This window comes from Syngnathus floridae, chromosome 15 (genome assembly GCF_059516105.1).
Source record: "Syngnathus floridae isolate MCC-2025c chromosome 15, RoL_Sflo_1.0, whole genome shotgun sequence".
In the NCBI taxonomy this organism is placed as follows: Eukaryota; Metazoa; Chordata; class Actinopteri; order Syngnathiformes; family Syngnathidae; genus Syngnathus; species Syngnathus floridae.
Window position 1 is genome coordinate 7,115,240 of NC_142427.1, and position 26,308 is coordinate 7,141,547.

The 26,308-nt window shown below is 45.5% G+C and overlaps 1 protein-coding gene across 1 annotated transcript in view; it reads right to left on the reverse strand.

Moving 5' to 3' along the window:
* Positions 1 to 26,308, reverse strand: part of zbtb16a (zinc finger and BTB domain containing 16a) — a 66,355-nt gene that overhangs the window by 21,526 nt on the left and 18,521 nt on the right. Inside the window, exons 3-4 of the mRNA XM_088399009.1 lie at positions 17,910 to 18,007; positions 4,025 to 4,111 (exon numbers count right to left, since the gene is read on the reverse strand). Of these exons, the coding sequence (XP_088255135.1) occupies positions 4,025 to 4,111; positions 17,910 to 18,007 (185 nt within the window). The remainder of the gene's footprint in view (positions 1 to 4,024; positions 4,112 to 17,909; positions 18,008 to 26,308) is intronic.

Here is a 26,308-nt window from a genome sequence, read left to right on the forward strand (position 1 = left end):
CACCGCTAGCAAATAACCAAAGAGGAGGAGGCTCAACTAAATGTCCCTCAGCACGACATACCCACGAACGGATCGGAAGTTTGGACGGACGTCACCGGGAACGCACGGCGTCGCAGCATCGTCACTATGGAGGCTATTGGAAGTAAATGAGCGAAAACTGCAACGGTGTAACTAGGCAACCGGACGCGAGGCTTCTTTTGTTTGGGGTGAAAGGTTGGATGCACTCCTGCTAATCTTGCTTCACAATTAAGGAATAATAAAGACTCAAAGGCTAGCTGCTATTGTCAGTGCGCTAATCGAAAGGCCAGTATTTGCACTGTAAACGTGAAGAAAAAAAGGCCAGTTGATATTTTAACACTCTTAAGACGTCGACGAACAGCTGCCGACGTAATTACCAGATTTACTTGGAATAACAGGGCGAAAGTGTCGTCGCGTCGTGCCGTCTCGCTGCATTCACACGTATTTACAAAGAAAACTATTTGCTTGTCGCTTTTGTCCAAAACAAGATGCAAATGCTGATGAGGTGGGGGCCGCTGAGGATATTGGCTGGCCAGATTTGCGCCATGTCCTGCTGACTTCCATTTTATAGCTCCCGTCGGGAGGCCATAATCCCCTTGGCCGCCCGGGCCCCACGCTTTTATTGCTCTTTCTGGCTGTGTGGCCGCCGCCGCCGCCGCTGCCGCTGCCGTCCCATCCCAATTTGTTAGCGGATCCCACCCACTTATAAGAATAGCGACTCCCTCCCAGACAAGCTTTGGCACGGCGGCGGTGCCGCTCGCCTCAATGGGCCTGTGCGGCTCGGCTCGTTTCTCAAGGAAAGCCCTCGATGGCAACACTCATTTGCGCATAATTTCTGGTTTACGCGCATCTCTCGGTTCCACGTGGCATCAATCAGCGCTTTTCCTCCGCCTCGGAAAAACTCATTTAGATCTTATCGGGGGGAAAATTTGTTTGCGCAGGAAAGAGGAGGCGGCTCGTCGCGAGAGAAGTGACTGTAGTCAAGGTAGCACCACTTGATTTCATTTAGCGGCGTGCGATGGAGTCTCAGCCCACTCAGTCAAGAAGGGGAGGATGGACAGAAGAAAAAACAGGTGAAGGAGGGGGGGAAAAAAAACATTCCAAATGAAGTGAAAACAAGACTTTGTTTTTGACAGGATCAATTATAGCACAGGTGTCAAACTCAAGGCCTGGGGGCCAGATCCGGCCCATCATTTTATGTGGCCGCAAAGGCAACTCACCCCTGAATTCTCGTCATTTGATTTATTTCTATTGCGCAATGCATGACTAGAGTGCATTTTAAATTAGTTTCTGTGTGTGATTGTCAGGGCTGCGGAGATTAAAATGTAAATAAATAACAATAGTAATTTGGATTCTTTGTGACGTGCGTTAAAGGAGCAAACTCAATGTCTAACGACAATGTCCGAAGTCTCCTTGTGTGTGTGTGTTTGCTTTGCGCAAGGCAAGCCTAATGCTCCCTGACAACTTAATAACATCACAATTAAGTCGATGCTAAGCAGATGCCAGGCCAGTGTGACGGGAGGCACTTTTGACGCCCGCCCGCGACTTTGCCGTCGCCGTCGGCCGCATCGGCTTGACAAGACGCGAGCGGCCGGCGCTTATGGGATGGTCGCCTGGGACCTGGTTGTTGCAGCTTCTCGCCGCATGTTCTCCTTCATCTCTCCCTGCCGCCTCAGTGCAGCCAAACTATTCCTGGCTTGAGAAAAGAAAGTGTTTACTCTGGAATCACGCTGCGCTCCCACTGCCGTTGCCCGCGAGGCGCTTTGCATATTTTCCACCCGTATTACGAGGCTTAAAAAGGACGGGGCGGGAGACAAAAAAATAAATAAATAAATCGACAGGCGATGAAGCACGACCCCCCCCTCTTCTCTCATTCTTTGCCGTCATCGCCGGAGTAGATGATTCATGTACGAAGGGTCTTGAGCGACAAAGGCCTGCCGAGGCTGCCGACTCGCGGTTGCACGGGAGTGGCGGTTGCCCGCCGCCGTGTCGAGTAACTGCTCATTTTGTGACGCGGCCTTCCTTCGCTCACTCGCGGCGGCGCATTTCCATGCAAATTACAAGTCGCGCCACTGAAAGCTGCAATCTTCAACAAAGCGAGTCTCCTTGTTACTTCAACACACAACACACACACACAACACACACACACACGAGCTTGTGATCTTTTTATGCAATGGCATCTTATAGTAAACCTCCAACAGATGGAGTCAATGCTAAGTGCTAAATGTTCAAAACACCATTGAACTTTGACCCCAAAATGGCCACTTCAACCCAAAATGGCAGGTTTTTTTTTTTTTTTTGGTGGCATTTGTTCTTAAGATTTTTTTTGTGGGTCTACTCATAACAGAGATGCCAACCAAACTTTGTGAATCACTTTATTTTGTCGCGATATTATTTGTTTGATTTACAGCGTTGCTCGAAGCTACTCCGGTGATTGTAAGAGTTCCCCGACGCATGCTCGCTTCAGACGAGCGCAGAGTGAAAGCATCCAGCCACCAAAACATCCTCCCTCCCCACGGTTTGCTGGTTGACAGTCCCAGAAAAAGAGAGAAAAAAAAAATAGCTGCTAAAATTAGCCCTGGCTGCATATATTGCATAACAGCCAAAGCGCGCGCGCATAAACAAGACCGAGAGTAAATATGCTTGGAGTTGGAAATATGACAGCAGCGGGGCTTTATTTTGCTTTGGAGGATGAAAGCTGCCTCCACCGCCTGGGAAAATGTTTGCTCACAAAAGTCCCAGTTTAGGGGCAGAGATTCACTTCAGATATTCTTGGACACGTAGAATTATTTTCCATGACTTGCAGAGAAGGAGAATATTTGCTGTTTATTTGCTACGACGGAAATAAACGCCACGTGATGTTTTCGCCGGGAATGACGACCGCTTCAGGAATGCGTCCGCAAGCTCCAAACCGTCCCGTGTTTTTTTTTTTTTTTTTTCTTTCTTTCGAGGTCGAGTCAGGCTGCGTGCAGCTGATGGCGCCACAATAGCGGCTATTCAACGTGGCACGTCGGCGAGGCCCGACACTGTCGTGGAGAGGGCGTCTCGTCACTAGCGGCGCTCTGTGACGCGTCTGAATAAGCAAATTGGTGGCATTAGATTTGGCGGAGCTAACCGGGCAACTAAACTAAACGGGCGTGAAAGTGCTTCGTCATACTTGACACAGACACGCTTGCATGCTGAGCTTATTAGCCTCGACATGTATGAAAGAAAGTGCCCCCCCCCTGATTTAAAACGGCTTTCATTGGTTCCAGACTGGAAAGACTATATTTAGAGCTCTCTTTTCCTTTCTGCTTTTATGGCTGGCGGATTATTAGCCTGGTTTAACCTGGCTGCGCCGATTGGCTGTGAGGACCCTGCCCTCGGCTCTCGAGATATTCTGGAGGAAAACGGCCGGCCGCAAAGTTGACGAAGAGATCAGCCAAAGGGGAGCGAGCCGCCATGATAATGATGAGTGTCTATTTCGGCAAACTCCTTGCGTGCGCGTCCAGAGCAAAATGAACGGTGGCTTGATTGGGCCTGCCATTGCTTGCACGCCATCGCTGCCGAGTGAAATTTCAAAACCACTCCAATCACAATTGTAAACATTGTCAGGATATTTGATATCACGCCATCATTTCCAAAGGCCAAAAACTGGCTCACCATCGGTTCTATTTAACAGCAGCGGACATGGGAGACTATCCTGTCCGTCTAAATTAAACACCTCACATCTGCCCAAGGAGGAGGATTTACTTCCTCCTATTTCCAACTTGGCAGGCGTGCCGTCTTCCCATCTCCGTAGCGAGAAAGGGGCATGGAGATAAACAACACCGGGCTTGGGGCCTGCCAACTTTTGCGGACTATGTTGATTACCGCTGAGTCTGTTGTGATTTAGGGCTAATCGGGCACACTGCCATCACGCCGTCCATCACGGACTCTGGCGAGATTGGCCGACGTGGGCTCGTTGTCAAAAAGAAAATATCGTACCGCAGCGATAGCGGCCAGCCGTGTTGTTTTTTGTACCTACCGGTGTGGATCTGCCGGTGAGCCTCCAGGGACTCTTCCGTCTGGAATTGAGCGCCGCACTGGTCGCAGACGATGGCCTTCTCGCCAGCTGGAGGGCAAAAACACAAGAGGAGAGTGGACCTTTATTGCACGGCCAGGCAACACAACACAGCAATTGCAATTGAAAATGCCACAAAAGAGAAGATCCCCTTTTTGTTTTATGCTGAAATCTTAAGAGCGACAAATTCGGCCTAATTGGCATTTCAACTGCTTGTAAAGAAAGCGATGACTCTGAAATGCCTGCTGTTGGAAATTAAACGACTAAGTAACTCTTATGTGAGCTGGCTATTTTTAAAAATGTGTCTGTGAGCGAGCCCTTGGGAATGTACACGATGCTGCGACCGCCGAGAATTTGGCAGAGATCGGAAAGTTTGAAGTAACCACTAAACACGGAAAGGGTGGATGCCGCTTCATTTAGCCTCGTGCTAACAAGCGGTGCAAAAAACAGGCTAACAATTAGCATCGGGTACCCTTCAAGCAATTGAACACAAACGATGGAGCAACACACAAAGACAGATATTGTAATGACTATTGTAATATTCTACGGTCACTATATTTTTTCCAATATTACTGATTGAAAATATGCATTCATTTCAATTCTAAATCAGGAAGCACATTCAAACTGCGCCAAACGAATCACACGAGTGACCCCTGATGAGGCAAGTTGAAGCAACACCATGAAGATGACGGATAAATGGGTTCGTTCTCTAAAGACGGCCGGCCGTGCTCTCCTTTTTCAAAACGCACGGCGGCGATTAATGCCACCCATACGAAATTCCATTTGGCTCAATTATTTTGAAGCACGTATTGAAATCAGAGTGGCTCTTTATAAACTGCCACTTTTCTTGTTGTGCTGTTCTTAATACAAACACTTTAGTGTGCTGCCTCCAGGCCAGGCTGCGACGTGTCACTTTCATTTAGTGTATCTAGAGTGTGTACAACCTTGTAGAGCAATAAATGTTCGTACATCGCCGCGGCACAGGCTAATTATGCTTTTACGGGCTTTGGCACGGCGTACTGTACATGCCATACGCATCACACATCAAACACATGCACCAAGCCAACATCTGGCGCTTGTGTTTGCACGCCTATGTTAGTGTGTGTGTGTGTGTGTGTGTGTGTCCAGCGCGAGCCCATCTCTCGGTTTGTTCTTGGCAAGGCCGACCGGGTTACGACACCTCCAGAGAGAGAGCGCAATGAAAACAGGAAGGCGATTCTTAGATGACCAAAAAGAAAAACAGAGAGAGAGAGATAGAAAATGAGAAAGTACGAGGGGCGGGAAAGAATATTTTGGGTGCTTTTGCAACGGCCGGCGGTGACATGTGGGAACGGCCTGTACTGTAACGAGTGCCGAGCGAAAAAAGCAGAAATGACACAGAACGTACATGACACGGTGTGCCTGCCAGAAGAGTGCTTATGCAACAAGTTATGCAAAAGAAAAAAAGAGAAAGAAAAAAAAAAGACAGCGAGCATGCAGTAAAAGTGAGCGTGGCCTTCTCGTCAAATGTGACCTCATGAAAAGTGGCGCGTTTTGCTTTCATTTGTGTTTATTTCCATTTGAATCCCCGAGAAAAAGAACAACAATGTTACGCTAACAGCATATTCAAGCGGCATCGTTAGCTAGCATATGGCGGATTAACAGCCACTTAACCTTCAGTGAGCAAGACACGGAGGGAGTGGGAGGGACGCTAGCCAAATGACGCAGCGTACGTGGAGAAGCGTGACGTGTCACAGTCGAGCTCTTTTCACACGCACAATGATTCCAAACTTAATCAACGCTACATCAGGAACACGTTTGCATGAATTAGAACTCAAATAACATCCTGTCACGCAAAACAGTAGAAACTAGGACAACACTAAATTGTCACGACAAAATGGAAACCGGCGCAACAACTTCAGACTCGTGCAGCTCCTTCCGATACCTCCTCTTGCTAGCACAACGACAACGGCCACAAGAGGGCGCTTTGGGATGTTATCGGCCGCTGTCACAAGGACCCGATAGACTGATCCCGATACGATACGTGTATCGCCACTTGGCCATCCCGACCCGCAATCGTTTCCAGGGGAGAATAAGTTACGCTTGTGAGCCATCAAATACTCATTGTTAGGAAGTCAGGGTCCAGATCGTAGCCCATTTCCTTTCAATCATTCCGACAGCAGAAGGATGGTCCCCCTTTTGTTGGCTGCGCTATAGAACACTCCAGACATGGATAACGGCTGATGTGCACCCCCTTAGTTCACGTCGTAAGAGTTGGCCGGCTAGCCATCAAAAGGGGATCTGGAGATTTATCGCTTTCATTTGGCAGTGAAAGTCGCTAATGCCGCCGTTAGCGCCTAGCGGGCTAAAAAGTGACAAGTGAGCGCTTGGCCCAGGCGGTGTGTACCTTGGCTTCACCCTCTCTGCCCCCTTCCTTGGTGCCCTGCCGTGACCTCGCACAAGTTGATCCTCCTTGAAGGCAGGCACTGGGCGGGCGGGCGGATGCAATTTATGGGCGGGTGGCACACGCAGGGGGCACGGCCCGCACTAAAGTCCCTCCCGCCCGCCCCGTGCCGTGCCTGGGCCATTTAGCACATGCCTCGTGGCCTCCCGCTAGACTGGGTCTGGCTTTTAAAAGCCAAACTGATTTACTACAAATGACCTGGCTTTTACAATACCATAGACGTTGTGCCTCTGGAAAGCCCCGGCTGCCATTTTTTCTCTTCTCTTTTATTATTTTCAAACCTGATTAATTCTCTCTTCTCACACAAAGTTGACACCTGAAAGCGGCGCGGTGCAATCACACAGGTTGATCTCATGGCCGCTGAGGGCCAATGAATCCACCATTGCTTCTTTTCTCTGATGCGGGCAGGCACATTGATCAACTTGAATTCATCACTTCTAAGCAAGCTGAGAATGCAAGAGGAAAAACAACATTACTTGTCCATATAGACAACGTGTGGATGTATTCTCAATTCATTCAATTGCCTGTCTTCAGGAAGAGAGATGGCAGACTATCAAGTTGAAAGGAGTTGGTTGGTGGATGATCTAAAATTCAATTAAGCTTTTTATGCCCACATTTTCATTTGAATAATCGAATTCCATTTTCAAAACCTTTATGTTTGCAAAAATATACCCAAATGATTTTCTTTAAAATAGCAAAAACGTTAAAACTGATTCATGTTTAGACAAACCTGAACCCCCCCACCCCCCAAAAAAACGCAAAATACTGTAATATGCATGCCAGGCCAGTAGTTGGCGACACCACTCTACAACAAAGTAAGTTTTTTTTACTTTCCTACATTCAACTGCAGGCTTTCTTCAAACTGTGAATAATGTTACACATTTTGGGATGCTCATGATTGTGGTATTTTGAAAGTACACGAGCACATGCTCGGCTAGCTGCTCTTCTGTACGCGTGGTCTGAACGCAGTGACGATCAGGTGTTGTTGAGTGGCGCGAAAAACCACTTCCTGTTTCACTTCCCCCTCGAAGAGCTGTTGCACAAGCGAGCTCTGTTGTTATTTCATAAAAAGATGCCCGCAAAAAAGGAGAACAAGGCCATCGGGCCCATGGAGTGATATAACGTCTTCCGACGACTTTGGCTGCTAAATTACCACTCAGCGTTTTTCGGTGCGGTTAACCCGCACCACGATTAGCGAGGGACTTTGTTTGTGCAAACTGAACAAACTTTTATGATTCTTGTTTTTTTTTTGGTTGCCTGGTAAGCTCTGCAACTGTTCTGTGAGAACTGGATAGGAAACATGACAATGTGAGGAGTCACGTCAAATTCCCGCCGCAATAGCGCATTGTCCTGATTGCTAGCGCGCGCATTCCGCAGCCTCGTGCTATTCAAGGTTGGAGATTTTGTGTATGTGTGTGTGACAGACACAGACACAGCACGGCATCATTTGCCACTTGTTGTTCCAACCTAGTTGGCGTCACAGGTACGATTGTTTGCAACAGTTGCCCTCCTTGGGGAGCGAGTGCCAGTCCAAATGGAATCTTTCATCAAAGATGAATTAAACATCAGAGCGAGGGAGCCTGTCGCCGCTTGTAGCGATGCAAAGTAGGCCATGGCAAACATTCCACCGCCATCGTCTGAGTTAGTTCCATGCTCGTGTGTGTTGTCATTTCTACACAGACGAGATTTCTCTTCTGCTTCTGCATTGATTGCTACACATGCTTTATTTTCAAACATATTGTTTTTGTCTTTATGGTTTTCCAACCCTCCATTTTTTCACCCGAGGCCAATTTTTCACTCATTTCTTCACTTTCTTGCTAGCCTTTGAGAAAAAAACAAAACACTTTTGTGACCCGCTACCCATGCAAAGGAGGACGGGCTAGGCAGTCCAGTTTGGGAAGGCGGCAAGGCTAAGTAGGAAATGAAAAAAAGGCTAATTACACCGACTGGACGAGTAATATCACAGCCAGTGACTTTTAATAGTGTAAACAGCGTGTGTGTGTGTGTGTGTGTGTGTGTATGGTAAGCAGACAAGCAGTGGCCCAAACAGACTGAACTAAATGTTTGCTGAGCTGGAGTAAATAACTTCTGCAAGGACGAGCTTATTAAAGGCAAATCTACAGGAAAGCTCCTTTCCCTTCCTTTCCCTTCACCGACAGACAACCATCAGTCACCAATGAAACGTTGGGAGCAAACAGTGTAATAGATAGGTGAATAATAATATGTTGGGGAGGGGGATCGTTTCCAGGGCGGGAGGGGGAGGGAGGGAGGGAGGGGGTGGCGGAGACGAGCCCGTCAAAAGCGGCACAAACGCGCTTGGATGACTTGTCGGCGCTGAGAGGAAGAAGAAATCAAAGGGAAAGCGCCACTCAGACGGAATATTCAGGTCGCTCCTGACAGCTTTACAGTCTGTTGCGCCAGGCATGGGGATGTCTCCACACAAATATTGACTCATGCATTTGTACGGGAGGCTGTGTTCAAAAATGGATGACATCCGATTGCGACGAGTCCTTGTTCGATTAAATGATGGCTCCTAATCCAGTTTGCCTGGAAACCAATTTGGTTCTCGTATAGCTCACACACACATGCACACACTATTAGGCTTTTCACTGAATGGCGCAACCGTTTCCACAGATTTTCAGCCCTCGGGGGCATCTCAGGGCCGCTTTGAAAACTTGCTTCAAACATCTTTTTCGAATTTTGAAATTGGATCACAACACAATATTTGGTGGCCATATTGATCACCCATAAAGAAAACCCGCGCACGAAAAGACGGGAAGTCGGCCATTTTGGTTGACTGTCATTTCGACTACTTTTGAGAGTCCGACAAAGATTTGATCTGATTGCTACCAAACTTCAACGTAAGATGAACAATGCTAAGCTTGAAAAAAATCAAAGCAACACGAAGCAGAATGTTTAAAGTCGTTAAATGGCCTGCTATGTTTGAGTATTATGTTGCATTTGGGACCTGACTGGAACGTCTCCTGCTAACCTGACCGACCTGAGCAAAGAGGACAAAATAAATCCAGTCCAAGTTGTAAAAGATAAAGTGCGTGGAGGTACTGCTTGCCAGACACTGAGCAAATGTTCCAACCCCCGCTTCAATATCTGCTGGGCCTGACGAAAGGTGAAAGGTGCCATGTGTTTTCAGCTCAGCTTTCCAGCCCCGCCCCCCCTTTTGCACACAACTGCTGTCGTACGCGAACACGCCTGCGCGTGTTTATTGTTGTGTATGTGAAGGAAGGAAGGAAACAAGAGCTGGACGCCGAGAGCAAGCTAAAACCAAAGCACCCCCGGCCGGGGCTGTCCTGGTGTGAAGGGCAGGAAGTAAGTTAGGCGCCCTAGTGGCCCCGGGGCCCGCTGGTATTAATAGAAGCGGGCCGCACCAGGGTGGGTGGGCTTCCCAGCGAATACGTGTGTGCACATGAATGGCATTTTTTTTTTTACATGCCCGCATATTTTTGGAAATTTTCAGCGAGGCTCACGTCAAAATACAATTTTGACACATCGACTAGTTGCTTCGCGCTGAGTTGGCAAATATATTTTGCACACCTGGCTCTACCCGAGCCCCCTGACCAATTTGTGAACTTTGCTTCCCAGCATGACCGCTGCAGAATGTTTCCCAACCCGGCAGCTGGCCGGTTGGGCCGGGCGGGTATGCAGCGTCACCTTTACGGGCCCGTTAATGCGTCTTAAACAGAGCAAAAGATGAGGTGGAGAAAACTCAGTTGGCTTGGGGGTGGGGTGGGGGGTCAGGCCTTTAGAATGTTTAGAATAAATTCACTTGGCCGATGGGAGACAGTAGCAGGGAGGTTGGGTTGCCGGCTTGGGGGACTTTTAGCGGTGTAACAAGAGCTTCCTGGCTGGCGCTCATTAAAAACCTCTCACGAGGCTTTCACAGCTTTGTTTGCTGGAGCATTCTTGGCCGACACTGAGGAGACCAAAGCTCCAAGTACTGTTACTTTTTTTTTTTTGTATACAGTGAAACGAAACGGTCAAAGCAGCCGAGAAGTAATGCGGTCAGACAGCAGCGAGCCCCTCGCAACGACTCGCCATTATTAGCAACAAGTCCCTCACCTAGCCCGCTCAATAACCTGTAAAGATTTACTGTTTAGGGCCCATTATTTCCTGCTTTCAAGTCACACATTGTCAAAGGCACCGCAACACAGAGTTTATTAAGGCCGCCGCCGCAGTCACGGGGCCCGCCTAAGAGCAAAGTGAGCTGTACATTTTCCCGTTGTACACTCGGGTGATAAAAGTGATTGGAAAAGGAGGGAAGAGCGCAAATCTGTCAAAAGTGCCTTTTGTATTTTTTACAGCTCTCAGGTGCATGTTTGTTTTGTTGGGCATCCGCTGTTTCACAGTGTTCCACATAAAAAGGGAACACGTGCGCCTTTCAAACGCTCAAATCAGATCTAATCGAGGGAAACTATTTAGCGGTCGTCATCAAGCTCGTGTAAGGACGCCATGCTGAGTCCTTTTCCATGAAGTCATCTTAAAGTTAGGGGGATTGTATTTTCTCGGTGGGAACCTTCAATTTAGATATCCCAACGCTTTTTTCAAATTAAGTTCAGGTTCAAAGTTTGGCAGCCTCATTTACTGTTTCCATGGCAGTTAACATCTCACCATTTTGGAATTTCAAAAAAGTGACATCTGCACTTCATTCATGTGGTTCATTCTTAAAATTTGCCAGTTTTTCTGGACTTGTTGCACTTGAAAAAGATAATAAAAGCTGGGTAAATGATTTAGCGTTATTGCTTTAGGATGTTCAATCATTAACTTGCTTTTATGATCATATGCCAATATTTGTCTTTATTTGACTTGACCCTTCCAAAATGAACTCGACGTGGAATGTTGCTCACGCCAGTTAATATAGAGACAAAAATGTTTTGAAACGACGCTTTGATTGTGCAGCTGCAGAAGTACGATTTCCAAGTGATCTGCACGCTATATGTGTTTTTCAAAGGTCCTGTGGGGGGTTTGGTCTTTTGAAAGTCGACTCATTGACTTAGCACATGACACATAAGCGGCTCTCAATAAAGTCAAGCTTCTTGTAAGCTTGCACGAGGAAGTGCAACCTGCAGCTCAAACACTTTCCACATCCTCTTTTGCACCTTGCAGCACGGGCCTCTGGATATAAATACAGCAGAAGTGATACTGTAGAAGCGATGACAGGCCTTGGCGGGCAGCCAAAAGCATGCTCGAGCGCAGCGTGCGCAGCGGGTGTATGTTTGAGTGTGTGAGTGTGTGTCTACAATCAGCTGATGCAGAACTAGGCCAAACGGTGGGTGACTCCATGGTTCAGAGGGTTCAACATGTCCTGAGTAGGGATTTTTTTTTCTCTCTCCCCCCTGCTGTTACTTTACTCGGATTAACGTGCAGGGGAAAATGAAAGAGGGAAAAAAAAATAGAAAATTAAAGTTGATTTTATTTGGTCATTTAAGGATTATTTACTCCGTGTACTCAATTATTTTATACGACACAACTTGTGTTTAAGCTGCCGGAATGCCACTTTCTTTTCTTCACAGAGGATAAAGAATCCATGTTTTTTTTTATTGTTCTATTTTCTATTCAAAGATTATTTATAACATTAATTGTCTTGTTTTTTTTTTTTACATGGTTTTTGCTTGGCTTTAAATGTTCTGTCTGGCTCACATGCCACAGGTTGCCCCCCCCTTGCTCCATTCAGAGTGGCAAATGCATATATAGCCGCCTGGCTCCCCTTTCTTAAGGCTCCCAAAAAAAAAAGCCTTCAAGAGAGGCTGTTTAGGGCCACATTAAAGCGTGCGTCCTTGTGACAGAGCAAGCCAGCGTATTAGTATTCTGCGGCCACTTGCTTGTTTTCAACAGTTATAACAGGATATCGGCGGTGCCGTCTTTTATGTCGCGCCTCCCAGTGGAATTAGTGGCATAAAAGCGATCCTTATGTGTCCTAGCTACTTCCAGATGGCTATGGGAGCGCTTTTATCTTCCTATCGTCGTCGTTTCCTTTCACTTTTCCCTCACATGAAAGTGCCACAGGCAGATCTTTGCTCCCCCCCCCCAAAAAAAATATAAAGAGCGTTTCAAAAAGGAGAATGGAATTCATAAGCGGTCTAATCTGCGCTGCGAAAATTGATCGAGGAAGTTTCCCAGAGCGATCGAGCGTCTTACATAACGGGATCATAACAAGGAAGCGCCTGGGAGAATATTTACTTTTATCGCCGTTTGCTGTCACAACTGGGATTCGCATTCAGGCCAATTCGGTCTAAATTGGAAACGGATTTTAGCATGCAAAATGATTAAAAAAAAAAAAAAAGTTAGTCAAGCTAACACAGTGGAAGTCACATGTTTCAAAAATTACAACAAAATTAGGCATGTTTAAAACCACTTTTTCTAGACCGATACCAGTAGGAGTACAAAAAAATTACAACAAAATTAGGCATGTTTAAAACCACTTTTTCTAGACCGATACCAGTAGGATTACAAAATTACTACCGATACCAAGTATCGATACCAATAGTACTTTTGAAAGCTAACCCCCCTAGTGACAGATCATTTGAAAGAAAGACCTTCACATGCTAATAAATCAATTTTCCTTAAATTAATGGCAATTTTCTAATTTCCAATTTCTAGTTCCTGATCATAAAATGGCCACAAGAGGGCGGCTGATACTGGTATCGGCTCCCGTGGTAAAAGCTCTAAATAAGGCCGCTATCGGTACCTAGATTCGGTACTTCCCTAAAAAAAAAAAAAAAGTATCATCATAAAATGTTGGTATCCGACTGAAAATAATGGAATATTCAGACAAAACAAAACAATATCATCATTTTCCGCTGAACTAAAATTCCGTGGCTATGCTCATCCATAGGTGACGGCCATGCAATCCCGACAGCATGTGCCATGTCACCGCACAATGGGAGACTTGTCAAACACGAGCGCCTCGCATTTGTGGCCGTGTCAGCGCATGCCGGAGCTTCATTACAAGAAAACGGCCATGTCGACAATCTAATACATATAGCGCGCCTTTGTGTGTGTGTGTGTGAGGATGTGGAGGAGGTATGACAGTGAGTTATATCATTACAGGGACAAGCTTCAACTGTGAGCCAGCTTCCAGGCAGTTTTTTTTTTTTTTTCCCTTCAAGCAATGCGACGATGACAACCTATGTGGCAAGTTTACAAGAGACGCCGGACATGTGACACCGGGCGGGCCTGCGGCTCCCTCGCTCGCTCATCAAAATAAATGTCAACGACTTGCCTGTGTTAATATCCAACGACACTGACTTTGTTCGGTGACATGTTGAAAAATGGTTAAGTTTTACAAAGGTTTAGCAATACGTTTTGCATTTCTCATTAAAGACATTACTCGAGCGGCGTCTCAAAATGTTGTGGAAAGTAATAAGCAGTACTGAATTACTTTAATTCTCCAGCTTTTTGTGTTCTTTGTTATGATAAGCACAAACTACATTTCCTTGGATCATTCAATCGCCCTAACCTTCCCTCTCAGGGTTTGCGCCAGTGAATGTTTGGAGATTATTTAATGCCGTTTCTGCATGCATGACAAATGCACATACACACACACTCCCTGAAAAGAAAGAAAGGGAGAGCGAGAGAGGAAGATGCAGCGGCGGCGACAGTGGGGAAGAGAGCCGAGCGGCCGGCCGGTTGGCGAGTACGGGGACGCAGATAAGGTTTGCGGGAGCAGGAGGCTAAATTTAAATGGTAATTGGCCAACTTCCACAAGCTTGTGGGCATTTTAATGAGTCATAATAACTTCATTTAAAACCAGCTGAGCAGAAAATAGATTGGCGAGGAGCCCGTGGCTAGTATGGATTTGTGTTGTGCCGATGCAAGACACACAGGCACACATGCACACTCGTCTAAAAAAGCCCCAAACTCAAGGGACGTCTATCCAGGCCAGGGCATCTCACAAAAGAACAGGAAGTCACTCTTGCATTGTTTCTTGATGTAATGTGCCATTACTACGGCCGACCGATGGTTGTTTAAAACAAGAACAAGAAAATCAGCCACCCAATTGTTTGCCACTATTTTCTTTCCAGAGGCTGATTTTCGGAGAAACATTTCAAGCTAATCACATTTTGAGGTGAATGCAACTTTCTCCACCACCTTTCATCAAAACGGCCAGCGGGTTACTTTATGCAAATGAGGTTTGATCCACTGTGGCATTTTAGTAATTTCCTAACTATTCCATAACTTTTTTGTTTTGGGGAAAATGGCTGCCAAAGAAATGACTGCGGAATTCGCTTCCCGTCCTGTCTGCTTGCATTTCTGTTTGTTGTTGTGTGCCTTCTATATAGTCAGTATCATTCAAATTAATTGGCAAGCTTTTGGCAATAATTGACTTTGACCGCACGCACACACACACGTGCGCGCACACACGCACGCACACACACACATTAGACATTGACAACAACAAAGCAGCTGGGCTGACGGAGGGAGGGATGATGAAGCGAATCCAAAATTTAATCGACTTGTGTTCTTGTTTTGAGCAGAAGGCACACAGTGTACTGTACAGCGAGGACACATAAAAAACCCCGCTCAGTATCGACCCCAAAAAAAAAAAAAAAACTGAAAAGAGAGAAAGAGATACAAAAAATGCGAAGGGGAGGGGGAGAGACAGCCTTTGGTTGACACGCAGATGTTTGGGCAATCACTCTCCATCCAAAAAACTTGTCTCGCATACAAAAATAAGACCTGGCATCAGTGCGGAATACCAAATCAGGCCCATTAAATCAGGCAAAGGCCTGCTTGCTACTTAGCAACCTTCCCTCCCAAAAAAAGATTTAAAGCTACCCGTCAAAAATCAACAATATTGCATTTATCGTCACGACACTAACATCCACAAATCTTAGCTTTTCAGTGCGCTAGCTTAATGCTAATGCTGAAAGCGGCGCCACATTCCGTTAAACAACAAACTGAGCACAAACTAGGCAGCTGCATGTGCCGATAGAAAATCCAACAAACAATACTTGCAGCTATTCTTCATCCTCTGCAGAGATTCGAGTATTAGTGCCGCACTGATGAGCCGAGAAGGGGCTGGAATATGCTGTGCTGTGATGGTCTTCACGTGAAAATAGTCAAATATTATTCATTACTACGTGGGCACCTTGCTTTAAAAATCTTGAAAATGTAACTTATTGGAAATGTGTTCATTTTAAATCACTTTGTGTATCGTCGGAAGAAGCAATGAATGCCCGGGGGGGAAAACATCTCTTACTTTTTGGCATGTGTGTGTGTGCAAATGCCTTATCAAATGCTGCACCCCCTTTCCCAAAAAAAGCCAACGTACAAACTGCCCTCTGGCTGTACTTTCATTTTTCTTTGGAACTATTTCTTTTTCCGCAACTTGCTTTTAATAGATGGACTTTTCTTTCCCCCGCCACTCGGCCTCACTCTCTCACACACATACACACATTTCTGAATTTGTGGCCTGGAAGGCAGACAAGTTTCATTAATTTCTGGGTTTGGGTACAGTACAGTGTGTTCCTGGACTCACATCTGCGAGCGATCATAAATTCTGGTATGCTGGCAGAACATCCAGACCTGCCGGCACAAATGTGTCGTCATCAGCGTGAGGGAAGAGAAGAGCGGCGCGGCGGCGTGCCAGAAATGCCGAGCCGCTGCCACTGCCACAAGCGCAAAAAGTGAGACAGACCGACGGCCGTGGAAGTGTCAAACAAAGACGTATCTTTTTTTTTGAGAAAGTAGAATTCAACCTCTTTTTGAAGCCTCCCTATTTCACTACAGTACATAATATTCATATACATTTACTAGAATAATATTCAAATTCTTTTTTTTCTTACATTATTTTTAAAATCTCCTAAATTCAGGGTAAACAAAACGATAAAATCTTACGTTATCGACAAATTGAAGACTAATGGGATCCCTCACAGCCCATGTTGAAATACTCTGGCGTTCTAATGCCATATGGTCACTCTGGTTGTTGCCAGCAGACAATCTGCTGATCTTATTATGTAACACTGAATAAAACCAAATAAGGATCTGGTTAGTGTGGTTTGGAGAAAAGTGAAAAAAAAACATTATTTTGCCAACCAAACAAAACAAAAGGAATATTTATGGAACATTTCAACACTGACTTAGTTTGGCAGAAACCGAGGAAGTCGCAAACAGTTTGCCAAACATTACAAATGCTGCTAAAAGTTTGAACGTTTTATCTATTAGCTTCAACTAAATCTTTTCAGGCACTAGTTTGTTTTTTGTGGTGGTGGTGAGTACAACCAGGGGCCAAATGAAGGAAGAGTTCTGGAACATTTGGAGAACTTTGCAGGTTCACACTAACAAGTGGTGACAATCATCATGCAAAGCTAATCTCATCAACAAATGGAGACATTTTGCAAGCTCTGCAACTACAATTAGTCCCCAGATAAAACACAAACTCAGCTCTCAGCTGGACGTTAGAACTCAATAACATTACGAGCGCAGACAGAACAAGCTGGGAGTGGAAGAAAAAAAAAAAATCAAAACAAGCTGGCACACGGTAGACTGTACATACTGTACTGTAACCTCTCCTCCCTCTCAGCGGTGGCACGCAGCCCAGACGGGACACCGGCCAAATGTCTACAAACAACCTGTGCGCACACACAGACAAACACAGACAGACAGGTAGACAGACTGGCAGGAAGGCAGACGGGCCCGAAGGCAGAGAAGCAGATAGACGGGCATCGTTTAGCCACAACCAGACGGGTAAGCGAGAAGATGGAGACAGACGGAAAGACGGATAGACCGACCTAGACAGACACAAAGAGAGAGCGGCGGGGAGGGGCGCGACGAGGCGAGGCGGGAGGGAGAAGACAGCGAGCGAGTGAGCGAGCGGTGGTGTTGCTTGGTGAAACAGCCACAACAGGCGTCGCATACCAAAGAGCTCCTCCGCTCACCCACTTCATCTCTCTGATATTCTGTCGCCTGTGAAGCGAGCTTGAAGGATGATGATGGCGGCGGCGGCGGCGGCGGCGGCATTTGGGACTCGGCAAAGTGTCATCATTACACAGAGAGTAAAAATGGAGACGAGAAAAAGCCTTGAAAGTCAGAAAACGGTGGAGGCGGAAAAAAAGAGTGAGAGTCAGAGAGGAGAAAAGTATACAAGAAAAACTATCAAAGAATCTTCCCTAACTGTCTGCACCGATCGCGCCTTTTTCATCAGCAGAAAAACTCAGCTTGCTGCTGGCTGGCTGAAAAGAAAAGTTTGCCCAAACACGCTACCGGTTGAGACTCAAAAAATGACACCACGCTTCATCGTTCACCTGTTGACAGTCAAAATGTGCCTACCACAACTTTGGCTGAATTCTGATGTGCTTTGCTTTCTTTTGAAGGCCCATCATAAAATGTGACAAAGTTGGTCCCAAAGTTCCAGCAGTCACGGCCTTTAGCTCGCTTTGATTTGCTTACCTGAATGAGAGAGCAGATGCATGCGGAGACGGAGACTGTCCAGGAAGCTCTTCCCGCACAGCTCGCAGCCGTAGGTCTTCATTCCGCTGTGCATCTTCCTGTGGAGCAAGCACAAAGAGCAAAAATGCATCAGGACCTCACCTCGGGCGACATGGGATGCTTCCGCGTCGGCTCGCCATCGCGCTAGCTAGCTTTCCCGCAGCGACCCCCCCCCCCCCCCCCCCCAAGTGTGCGCTGTAAATAACACCAGGCGTTATTAACTCCCCACATCCAACGAGCTGCAGATGGCAAAGGAGCCATAAAGCCAAACGGAAAAGATTTATTCAACACTTCTCCGGGCCACTTTTGATTAGCGCTCTCGCCGCCCACGAGATGAATCCCATAGGCGGCAGCGTCGGCGGCGGCATTAAGCTGTAACAGTTTAAGCTCCCAAGGTCAGACGCAACCAGGGGTCAATATTTGATCGAGAAGGCCTTGAAGGTTAGCTAACTAAATAACATGTGACAACACACAAAGTCGCCAAAGGGGCTCCGTTAGGAAACTCTCAAAGAGCCTGCCTGCCTGGGGCTTGGAACAAAGCCAGTAAAACTCTTGAGAGATATCTGAAAGTGCTCTAAAGCAATTAAGGTGACACCAATTGCCACACAGTCGCCTCCAGTCCGGAGAGATCTTCAAAAACACCTCGCGCACACACACACCTTTGATTATCGGCGCAGTTAACACATTCGAGACTTGATCCTTTAAGATAAACCATAGCAAAGTCTGATCACTTGACTCTTTCAGCGTCGTCATATTGGAGACGACGGTGAGGAGTCGAGATGATGACTGAGAAGATCATTACGTCGGCTACGTGCTGTTAAAAGGCTAATTTATAGATTTCATCTGGATGATCTTCTCATTTTTGGGTACAGCGCTTCGTCGGATGTACCCGTTGCGGCTGGCGAGCGCCTTCCCAGACAAAATGTCAACAAATGTCAACGAAAAATGAAGTGGCGGGCTCCTTCCGGTGAGCCATCACCCCGGCAAATTCCCGAGGACAAACAACGCCCTTGATAAGCGATCCGCTCAGCTCGGGCGGGGAGATGACAGCCATCCATCTTGCCGTTTTTCAACCAAACCCAAGCAGGCGGTGGTGGTGCCGCTCCATAAAAAAAAAAAAAAAAAAACCATGACTGATGGATGTCACGCGTCGAATGCAAATGGACACACTTCGACTTCGGTGAACTGACACACGGCTCGGAAGCATAACCGTTCCGTGTGTGTGGAAAAGGTGCAATTTTTCGGCCTCGACGAGATTCAGGGACGAGAACGATTGTATCCGGGCACCAGTCGCTCATACGCGTAATTGGACGAATCGATAGCAATCTAGCGAGGCTAGGCTACGTTGCCAAGGTGCGTGACCTTATCCCGTCAGGCTGTACAGCAGCTCCCGTACTGGAAGTCATTTCCTCCGACAACAAGACGGGTTGGGTTTATTTGCCGCCCGGCATAGCATCATGCTAACATTCATCGGGAAAACACTCTGCTCCCTTTTTTGAATAGCATGTTGTGGTGTACCGCAAGGCACGCCATGTCATGCTTGTCCCGTACAGAATGCTGTTCTTTCAAAGAAAAATCATGATGTCACCATTCGGCAGGTTCATTAAGAGAGAGAGAGAGAGGAAGGTCTTAAAGAGACAGAGCAATCCATGTTTGTGTAGTTTACAATTTGGAACTCTGGTGGAGTTCATCCATCTTAAAAGGAGCCCGACGGATGTCAAAGTCTTAAGACAGATTGAATCCAAATTACTGCCATTCCCTTTGACAAAATGTCCGTCGGCACGACACGAATTCGCCAACGAGCGACGTGCTGGACAAAAGGGAGCGGACAAAGGACGGATTTTTTTCACCCCCTCCCTCTCCCCCCGTTAAGGATCATAGGTGAAGTACACACTTTTGCCAAGATAAGAAAAAAACACACTTAAGCGGTAAAGCGCAACACACAAGACGCACAAAGCCTTTCAAAGGCCTTTTGTGTGGCCTCTCAATCTGACTATTGTGTCGCCCAGACACACAACTGATAAGGTATGGATGGTCTTATTAAGGCCACTCCAATTGGGAACCGTGCCATGTGTGTGTGTGTGTCGCCGGCCAAGTCTATTGTGTCAAATTCGACTCGACGTCAAATTAGATAGTCACATTTCAAAATGGCAAAAACCTTTTCTAAGCTATCATCCTGCACAGTCTCCATTTTGACTGCCAGTCGGATAAAAGGTTTCATACAGTGCGTCCTGAGATTTGTTTAGTCCCACTTCACACACTTGGCCAACTTTTAACAAGCATTTTATATCCGCTTACAGACTGGAGCATCATCCATCGCCACCGCCGCGTCACGCGATTGATCACCACGGCAAAGTTTAACGAGATGTAAAAGGATAGTAAATTGTCACAGCTCATGATTCTGCTCAGAGATATACGCCCGCCCGCCCGCACGCTCCAGTCGCTTTTCTAAGTGCCGTCTTTCTGAAATGCATGATTAGTGTTTGTGTGTGCGCGTGCGGGTGATTTGAAACAGACTGACTGCAGCCATTAAGGAAGTTCACATAAAACTCTCTCAGGCCATTTGCCAGCTTAATAATCGACTTTGTCCGACACTCACTTTTGACAAGCGCCGTAAATTTCAAATTGATGTCAACAAAACATATGCTAATCACGTCCTCGTAAAACTAAAACGCCGGCGCTCCAAATGCGAATTGCGTTATGGAGTCGTAACAGCTTGCCACCCCTTGGAATTATTATTTTTTTTTGCCTGTCTCTCAATTTTGCCCGTGGACTCGTCTGGTCGTATATCACTGCCGCTGTGGGTGAAATAAATAAAAGAACCCGTGGCTGGCAATTTTTTCACGTTAGAGCGGTAAACAAAACGGCTCGCTAGGATGCACACAAAGAAAGGGTCAAAAAACAATACAAGTAGCACTCCTGCCTAAATTTGAGCCGGCAAAAAGTCTGATGTGATTGCCAAGTCTTTTTTGCCCCTCTCTTGTCGCGGCCTTGAAAGTGTTGCTCTCTATCTTCCGTCCATCCTCTTATTTTTCTCCCGCATCCGGCGCTTCCTTGAAGGCAGCGATAAAACTACCTGGAACGACGTTCGTAAATAAAAAGCTGCGGTAGACAGAGAGCGAGAAAGAGAGAGAAAACAGAACAGAGGGATGTGCGGCTTGAGATGGAGAGAAGAAGAAAACACTAAAAGATAAAAGGGTAGCCAGCCAATTGATAAGAGGCGGTAAATTGAAGCCAGGCTGCTGCGGCGCACCGGCCTACTTGTTTGTTAATTCATTCGGCGGCCCAGAAGAAAAAGAAAGCATAATTGCGGCAAGAATGGAACTTGTGCTTTAGGGATGTTAGCATTCTGGAAGGAAATTGACTTCTTTTCTTCTTCTTCTTCTTCTTCGTCCCCCCAAAAAAGGCCTTCTTCTTAGAATGATTGTTTTTACCCCATCGCAAAATTAGCTTACAAAATAAGAATGACATCAAACTGAAGATTTGACACACTTCCTAGCGAAAAACATGTACAAAGTGGATTTAAGTCTATTTTGACATTGCTGATATCTCGCTAGCGGCAACAATCATTCGCCTGATTACACACGTTTTGTCATTGAGCATTACAATCTATTTGAAGTTATCATGGATTTCGATCACGTGTGTCAAACTCAAGGCCCGGGGGCCAGATACGGCCCGCCACATCATTTTATGTGGCCCCCGGAGACAAATTGTGCATCAAATTCATGTCAATATTAAAATTACTAATTCTTTTCACTTTTAAAAAGTAGATCTATTGCCAGCAATTTTTATTACCATTCATATTTTTTAAATATGTTAACAGTTTTTCTTAGTTTCTGTTTTGAAAACTAGTTATTCATCTAGTCATTCACTCGTTTGTTGAGTACCGTACACTATATATAATTTGAGACATTCAGACATTTATTTGGGTTGGCAATTTCAATGGCCCTTCGAAGGAAACCATGACTATGATGCGGCCCGCGACAAAAATAAGATTGACACCCCTGATTTAGATGCTAATGCTAACGTCTGATTGCAATGTTGCCCATTATTGATTATTAGTTTTAAGAGGTTTATTTTTTTTCTGGTCCATTAGGGGTAGATGACCAATTAGCATCCTAGGGGGAAAAAAAAAGCTGTCTGAATGTAACTCGATTATAGGCCGCACTTAATGATAAAAAAAACAACAGGGACAAAAGTGACACTTCATCGATTTGTCGCAGGCACACACTCGCGCGACGTCTACCGCAGTCGCTAACATTTACATGGCTCCATTTTGTGGCTGTCTGGAGAATCGGTTAAAAAAAAAAAAAAAACGCTCCTTTTCTATCATTTTACCCTGCTCCCAATTTCCTGTGTCTGCGCTCAGTCAAAATATATCAGGCGGGCTGTCGTAACGCCGCTGTTTATCCCCTCAGAGTCCTCCCGTACATATCAACGACTTTGTGCCACCACACAAGCACAAATCCTGGAAGCCTCCAGGCCAAGGGAGGTCAGAGAAACACAAGATGCGCTTTATTCATTTCAAACACGAAACAAGTGTTATACTAATCACTGATTTTAAATATTAAAGAGAATCAAGAGAATGTCAAATTAAGATTTAAAAAGAAAAAAAAATGAGCAACTATTAAAAATTCCCTCAAATTAGAGTTGCCATTTACTCTTACTTTGATCTGATCAGTTTGTGATCAAATAAGATCAATTACACTTAACTAGAACTGTAGAGGGAGGCATGGGGCAACCACCCCCAATTTCTTTTTTATATAGAAATCCAACAAAGTTACTGTAAAATGCCAGTTTCACACTGATTCATGAGCAATGTATGAAAGTGTTGCTCTTTTTCAACAAGGCGGGTTAAATAAAGATAAAGAGGGTGAAAAAAAATCACATTGGCCCAGATTTTCCATTTTGAGACCTTAAAAGTTACACGCCAGTAAGTAAGACGCCACGTGTATAAAAAATAGTTTTGTTAAAGCCAAACCTCGCTGACTTGAAGTATCAGAGCTGCAATTTTTCAAGTTGCCTCCACACATTTTATCTGATCTGAGAAACTCCGGCATGTATATATATGTATATATAAAAAACAATATATTTTTCTGTGTGTGTGGAAGGGAAGCGCCTATAAAAAGCAGCCAGACAAAGTGTTCCCTTCTCGCCTCATGCATAATGCAGCGGCATCACCTTCCATCAAGTGGCAGAAAAACCTCAAAGATGTCTAAGTTTAGCTGGCAGCCTGAAAGCCAAACACGGCACATTATTTTGACTGCCGCTGTCTGTCGCGCTAAGCACCTGTTACATCAATAAAACACAGGCGAGATGGGAGACAGAGAGAGAGAGAGAGAGGGGAAAAAAAAAGAAGAAGAAGAAGCGCTAAATGCAGATTGCGGCGCCTAGGTAAGATGAAAATGACGGCACATCAAAGTTTTGACCTTGGTGGAAAAGTTTTGTCTGGGGAGATTCCCTAAAGGCGCAGTGTCAAAACAAGAGTCAAAGGCGGCAGAAGTGGGAGGAGGAGCGCCATAGGATTTAAAAATAACCTGACAGTTTGCTGTGTGCTAGATTATTTTTGTTTGAATGCCACTTTACCACAAGCGCTGCTCAAAAGTACCGCCGAGGACAGTTTAGTTGAATTCGACTTTTGAAAAGTTTGATATTCTTGCATACATTTGAACATTCATGTTTCGTTATTCAAAATAAATTCCGCACAGTTGGCCATTTGATAGGGATGTGCAACAATCTCTTTCAATTATAAATGAAGACGACGAAGAAAAAAGGCGGCAAAAGCTGCGCTAATCGGAGTTAAACACAGTAATGGCTTCAAAATCTGCCGAGTCGTAAAGATGGAAGCGCCGCAGATGGAAGATTTGCATTTCACCTTGTTGCATCACTCGCAAAATCAAGTCAACACATTTATGACTCAGACAGAAAAAAATAAACTTGCGGGCATCCTGCAAGTGACCAATTCACTATCATATCATTTTAATCACTAAATATTTGTTGAAAAAAAAACAAAAAACAATAACAAGACTTGCTTGTTCCGCTTCCCAGATGTCGACTGGCCGTCGCTCAACATTCCGACCACGTCGGTGTCTCGTTGCCCGTGCAAACACGCTTGCTTGTCTGGAATTGTCATCTGATTTTTTTTTTTAATGTTTTTGGGCAGATCTCTCAAACCATTACGCAACCAGGATAGATTTACAAAAATATGTGTTAAAAAAAAATATGGGGAGATAATATTGTGTAAAAAAAAAAAAAAAGCTACCCTGAGCTGATATGAATTCCGAATCTTCCACAACTGTTTCTTTATTGATGTTTCATTTGGAATAAAAGTGTTGATCCCGGTGGGAATGATTCAATGTGACTGGCACAGTCTTGGCAAAGATAATGAAGTGTGACAATTGCCCCTATTTCTAGTAGCAGCAGCAGCAGCACGCCCATCCTCCCCGGAGCTTCCCAAACCTGCCGTCTGTGGATATGACATAACGGTACTTTGCTTTTATTCCTTTTGCGTTTCTACTCTTCTCCTGACCTACCTAAACGATGCGCTTTCTTGTCGCCGTGCTCCCCCCCTCCCCTCCCCTCCTCAGCGGCATCCTAATGTACGTAGGCGGGGAAGTTGGGCAAGCAGGTGTGACGGCTGAGCGGCAGCCGCTGAATGGAAGGGGGCGGTCCGTGCTGAGAATTTGTCGCTTTGAATCAGCCTTGATGGTCATGTGAGAAATTTTGGATTTGGCCACAAAACGCAGCGTTTGAATCGGTTGCTTGGTAAAAATACGAAACTGGCTCGCAAAAAAAAACGGCCTTTTCTTGTTTTCTGAAAAAAAGGACGAGGGGGAGATAAACCGTACGTCATCCACAATTTACCCTCCGACATCAAACGCTAGAAACCTTTGTGTTCTGGAAAGTACTTCCGAGCAAACAACTCAGAAATGAGCGTCTTGTTAAGTGAAACTGCGTCATCAACAACTCTGCTATGAGGTGTCAGAAAAACACCATCATGACTAGAAAATGCGCCAAAGGGAAATAGAAACAATTTGAGAATCGAAAACAATGCTTCAAACATATCACCCACAGGGACTGAGACCAAAAAATGTTTCTGGTTGCTTTATTTTCTGTCTGTCTACAAGTGTTGCTGCACTATTTGTGTGCAGAATTTTTTTACAACTAACACAGCCACATGGATGCTACTCGTTAGCCCACGTGCCTACGGAATTTAAAAACGTGTTTGAACAATTGCAATTTGAACAACATATGTGAAAATGATTAAAGAATATACATATTTTTTTTCATATTGCATATGTCCTGCCATGACACTGCAGCTTCTGAAATTGGCGCGGTTTTTAGCCCGAGTGTAAACGAAGGCCTCGCTGGCGAGACGCCAGGGGAGCTTTTCACCGCAAGCCTCTTTCTAATGTACTGCGTCTCTTTAACACGGCAGCAGATGCAAGTCAAATCTAATAATACCCAACATAAACGCTTTTTAAAGCCTCGCGCTGGAGCCGTGCCACTATTATGGTATGTACACGCACACACACACTTACACACAACATGAGGTTACACAGCTGCAGGAGGGGGGGGGAACAAAAACGGAAACTACAAGAGCAAGCGAGTGAAAGGGTAAAATATGTGCTGACAGCTCTTTGGCCGCCGGCTCGCAGCATTGAAAAAGTAGCGTCTGAGTGTCGAGGCCGAGGTAGTGAGAGCGAGCGTCACACTCGTACGCCCACCGCCGCCACCGTGACGGACTACATGACGGATAATGTAGTGGCTCATTCCAACGGGACGTTAATGTAGCTTTAAATGCTTGCGGAACGCTTTCATTAGGAGGTGGAACGGCGGTGGACTCGTTATATGTGTTGCCGAGCAGCATCGCTGCGACACGTTTACGTAAAGAAAAATATTTGAATTTACAGTTGTTCATCGCCAAGCGTCGTCATTAGTTTGTTGCCAACAAACAATAGAAAATGTGATAGACAAATGAAACTAGCATCAATGTTGTGGTGTTATAATGCTACAAACCAATAGTTGGCACTTATAATGTTGATTTTAGATTACAGTCATGTCAAGTCAAGTCAAGTCAAGTCAAGTCAAGTCAAGTCAAGTTTATTTGTATAGCCCTAAATCACAAGCAGTCTCAAAGGGCTTCAGCTGATCTTAAGCTCCCAAAAGGGCAAGAAAAAACTTAAAAAAAAAAACCTCTACCAGGGGAAAATGAGAAACCTTGAGAAGGGACCACAGATGGAAGGATCCCCCTTTCAGGATCGCCAAGCTGCAATAGATGCAGAGCGGGCACAAATAATACATAATATGAAAATCAATGAAAAAGTGGATGTCCAATTATATTACAACACATTGTTCTT